At 52.5% G+C, this 4,221-nt stretch overlaps 1 protein-coding gene across 1 annotated transcript in view; it reads right to left on the bottom strand.

Annotated features, from left to right (window-relative positions):
• LOC121344827 (rRNA 2'-O-methyltransferase fibrillarin-like) overlaps nucleotides 1-2,987 on the bottom strand; it is a gene marked incomplete at its 5' end in the record, with an annotated part of 6,376 nt that extends 3,389 nt beyond the window's left edge. Inside the window, 2 exons of the mRNA XM_041421082.1 lie at nucleotides 698-810; nucleotides 2,795-2,987. Coding sequence (XP_041277016.1) covers nucleotides 698-810; nucleotides 2,795-2,987 — 306 coding nt within the window. The remainder of the gene's footprint in view (nucleotides 1-697; nucleotides 811-2,794) is intronic.
• Between the last annotated feature and the right edge of the window lie 1,234 nt (nucleotides 2,988-4,221).

Genomic DNA, 4,221 nt, shown 5'->3' with positions numbered 1-4,221 from the left:
TCCCAGTTAGAACCAGTTAAATCCCAGTTAGAACCAGTCTGGTCCCAGTTAGAACCAGTTAAATCCCAGTTAGAACCAGTTAAATCCCAGTTAGAACCAGTCTGGTCCCAGTTAGACCCAGTTAAATCCCAGTTAGAACCAGTTAGAAGCAGTAAAATCCCAGTCAGAACCAGTTAAATCCCAGTCAGAACCAGTCTGGTCCCAGTCAGAACCAGTCTGGTCCCAGTCAGAACCAGTTAAATCCCAGTTAGAACCAGTCTGGTCCCAGTCAGAACCAGTTAAATCCCAGTCAGAACCAGTCTGGTCCCAGTTAGAACTGGTTGAAGCCAGTTGGTTTCTACTGCCGTGTACTGGTCCGTACTGGTCCATACTGGTCTGAACTGGTCCGTGCTGGGCGGTACCTTGATGGAGATGAGGAAGTGCCCCATACTGGTCCGTACTGGTCTATACTGGTCCATACTGGTCCGTACTGGTCGGTACCTTGATGGAGATGAGGAAGTGCCCTGTACTGGTCCATACTGGTCTATACTGGGCGGTACCTTGATGGAGACGAGGAAGTGCCCCGTACTGGTCTATACTGGTCCATACTGGTCTATACTGGTCTATACTGGTCGGTACCTTGATGGAGATGAGGAAGTGCCCCGTACTGGTCCGTACTGGTCCATACTGGTTTATACTGGTCCGTACTGGTCTGTACCTTGATGGAGATGAGGAAGTGCCCCCCGCAGCGCAGGAAGTGATGCGCGTTCAGCGCCACGATGCGCGTCTGGTCCGGCTGCGCCACGTCGGCGAAGATCACGTCCACCATGCCTGGGGGGGCCAAATGATCCCAAAATTATCCAAAATTGTCCCAAATTATCCCAAATTATCCCAAAATTGTCCAAAATTATCCAAAATTATCCCAAAATTATCCAAAATTGTCCCAAATTATCCCAAATTATCCCAAAATTATCCAAAATTATCCCAAATTATCCCAAAATTATCCCAAAATTATCCCAAAATTGTCCCAAAATTATTCCAAAATTATCCCAAAATTATCCCAAATTATCCCAAAATTATCCCAAAATTGTCCCAAAATTATCCAAAATTATCCCAAAATTCCAGTCAAAAACCCAAAATTCCTGCAAAATTCCCCCAAAATTCCAGCCAGGAACCCAAAATTCCCCCAAAATTTCACAGCCATGAAGATCACGTCCACCATGCCTGGGGGGGGAAAACCGGGATTGGCCCGGGATAATCCTGGGATAATCCAAATTATCCCAAAATTATCCCAAAATTATCCCAAAATTCCAGTCAAAAACCCAAAATTCCCGTGAAATTCCCCTAAAATCCCAGCCAGGAACCCAAAATTATCCCAAAATCCCAGCCAGGAACCCAAAATTCCCCCAAAATTTCACAGCCATGAAGATCACGTCCACCAGGCCTGGGGGGACCAAATTATCCCAAAATTGTCCCAAAATTTTCCAAATTATCCCAAAATTGTCCCAAAATTGTCCCAAAATTGTCCCAAAATTATCCAAAATTATCCCAAATTATCCCAAATTGTCCCAAAATTATCCCAAAATTATCCAAAATGATCCCAAAATTGTCCCAAAATTATCCCAAATTATCCCAAAATTGTCCCAAATTATCCCAAAATTGTCCCAAATTATCTCAAAATTATCCCAAAATTGTCCCAAAATTATCCCAAATTATCCCAAAATTATCCCAAAATTCCAGCCAGGAACCCAAAATTCCCCTAAAATTTCACAGCCATGAAGATCACGTCCACCATGCCTGGGGGGAAGCCTAATTATCCCAAAATTATCCAAAATTATCCCAAATTTATCCCAAATTTATCCCAAATTTATCCCAAATTTATCCCAAATTTATCCCAAATTTATCCCAAATTTATCCCAAATTTATCCCAAATTTATCCCAAATTTATCCCAAAATTCCAGACAAAAACCCCAAAATTCCCCCAAAATCCCAGCCAGGAACCCAAAATTCCCCCAAAATTCCAGGGCCACCAAGCCTGGGGGAGGACAAAACCCGGGATGATCCCAAATTTATCCCAAAATTATCCCGGAATTCAGGATGAAACCCAAAAACTCCCGGCAAAATTCCCACGAAATTCCCCCAAAACCCCAGCCAGGAGCACAGAATTCCGACGGGATCCCAAAATTCTTCCCAAAAACCCCAAAATTCTTCCCAAAAACCCCAAAATTCTTCTCCAGGAACCCAAAACTCCATCCAAGAACCTGAAATTCTCCCAAAATCCGTTTCCAGGACACCCCAAAACCCCCAGAACCTTCTCCCACCACCCCAAATGTCCCCAAATTGTCCCCAAAATGTCACCCCAAGGTTTCAGAACCTCCCAAAATTTTGAGGAGACCCCAAAATTCTTCTCCAGGACCCCAAAACCACCTCAAACCCCACCCAGGACACCCCAAAACTTCCAGAACCTTCTCCAGAACCTTCTCCCACCACCCCAAATGTCCCCAAATTGTCCCCAAATTTCCCCCCACGGTTTCAGAACCTCCCAAAATTTTGAGGAGACCCCAAAACCACCTCAAGTCCCACCCAGTAGACCACAAAACCCTCTTGAGACACTTCAAGAACCTTCTCCAGAACCTTCTCCAGAACCTGGTCCCACCACCCCAAATGTCCCCAAATACAAATCACACCCAGGAGACCCCAAAATCTCCAGAACCTTCTCCAGAACCTGGTCCCACCACCCCCAGGTGTCCCCAGGTGTCCCTGGGCGTGTCCCCGGGCGTGTCCCCGGGCGGCCCCGCCCCCCCCCGGCACTGACCAATCAGCATGCGGTACTTGTGGGGGTGCCGCGCGTCCTCGATGACGGGCACCACGTTCGTTCTCTTCTTGGCCACGTTGAGCAGGTCCCGGCCCGAGCGGTGCGAGAACTCCACGGCGTAGACCACGCCCTCCTGGGGACACCGGGGACACCGGGGGACAGCGCGGTCACCGGCGCCGCCCCGGCCACCACCGGGCCACCAAAGGTCACCGGGGGCCACCCAATGTCACCCATGGCCACCCAAGGTCACCAGATGCCACCAAAGGTCACTGGGGGCCACCCAAGGTCACCCAAGGACTCTGCAGGCGCCACCACTGGATGGTCCCAGGAGCTTGGGGACACCAGGTGACACCTTGGTAACGGCACCAGGGATCTCCAGGGCCACCCCCAGGTCACCGGGGGCCACCAAAGGTCACTGGGGGCCACCCAAGGTCACCCAAGGTCTCCCGGAGGCGCCACCACTGGATGGTCCCAGGAGCTTGGGGACACCAGGTGACACCTTGGTGACGTCACCATGGATCTCCAGGGCCACCCCCAGGTCACCGGGGGCCACCAAAGGTCACTGGGGGCCACCAAGGGTCACCAATGGCCACCCAAGATCATCAGGTGCCACCAGATGTCATCAGTGTCCACCCAAGGCCACCCAAGGTTTCCTGCAGGTGCCACCACTGGATGGTCCCAGGGGCTTGAGGACACCAGGTGACACCTTGGGGGCAGGTCCAGGCCCACCCCTAGGTCACCAAGTGTCACCGAAGGTCACCAGGGGCCACCCAAGGTCACCAATGGCCACCCAAGGTCACCCAAGGTTTCCTGCAGGTGCCACCACTGGATGGTCCCAGGGGCTTGAGGACACCAGGTGACACCTTGGGGACAGGTCCAGGCCCACCCCTAGGTCACCAAGTGTCACCCAAGGTCACCAGGGGCCACCCAAGGTCACCAATGGCCACCCAAGGTCACCCAAGGTTTCCTGCAGGTGCCACCACTGGGTGGTCCCAGGGGCTTGGGGACACCAGGTGACACCTTGGGGACACCAGGTGACACCTTGGGGACACCAGGTGACACCTTGGGGACACGTCCAGGCCCACCCCTAGGTCACCAAGTGTCACCAAAGGTCACCAGGGGCCACCCAAGGTCACTGGGGGCCACCCAAGGTCTCCTGCAGGTGCCACCACTGGATGGTCCCAGGAGCTTGGGGACACCAGGTGACACCTTGGTGACGTCACCGTGGACCTCCAGGGCCACCCCCAGGTCACCGGGTGTCACCCAAGGTCACCAATGGCCACCAAGGGTCACCAGGTGTCACCAAAGGTCACCCGAGGTGTCCTGCAGGTGCCACCGCCAGGTGGTCCCGGGAGCCTGGGGACATCAAACCGATGTCACCCGGCCCAGGTGAGCCCTTGGGGACAGCCCAGGTGTGCCCAGGTGTG

Source organism: Onychostruthus taczanowskii, unplaced genomic scaffold (genome assembly GCF_017590055.1).
Source record: "Onychostruthus taczanowskii isolate IOZ18803 unplaced genomic scaffold, ASM1759005v1 scaffold682, whole genome shotgun sequence".
Classification (NCBI taxonomy): Eukaryota; Metazoa; Chordata; class Aves; order Passeriformes; family Passeridae; genus Onychostruthus; species Onychostruthus taczanowskii.
This window is presented reverse-complemented; position numbering and strand designations above follow the sequence as displayed.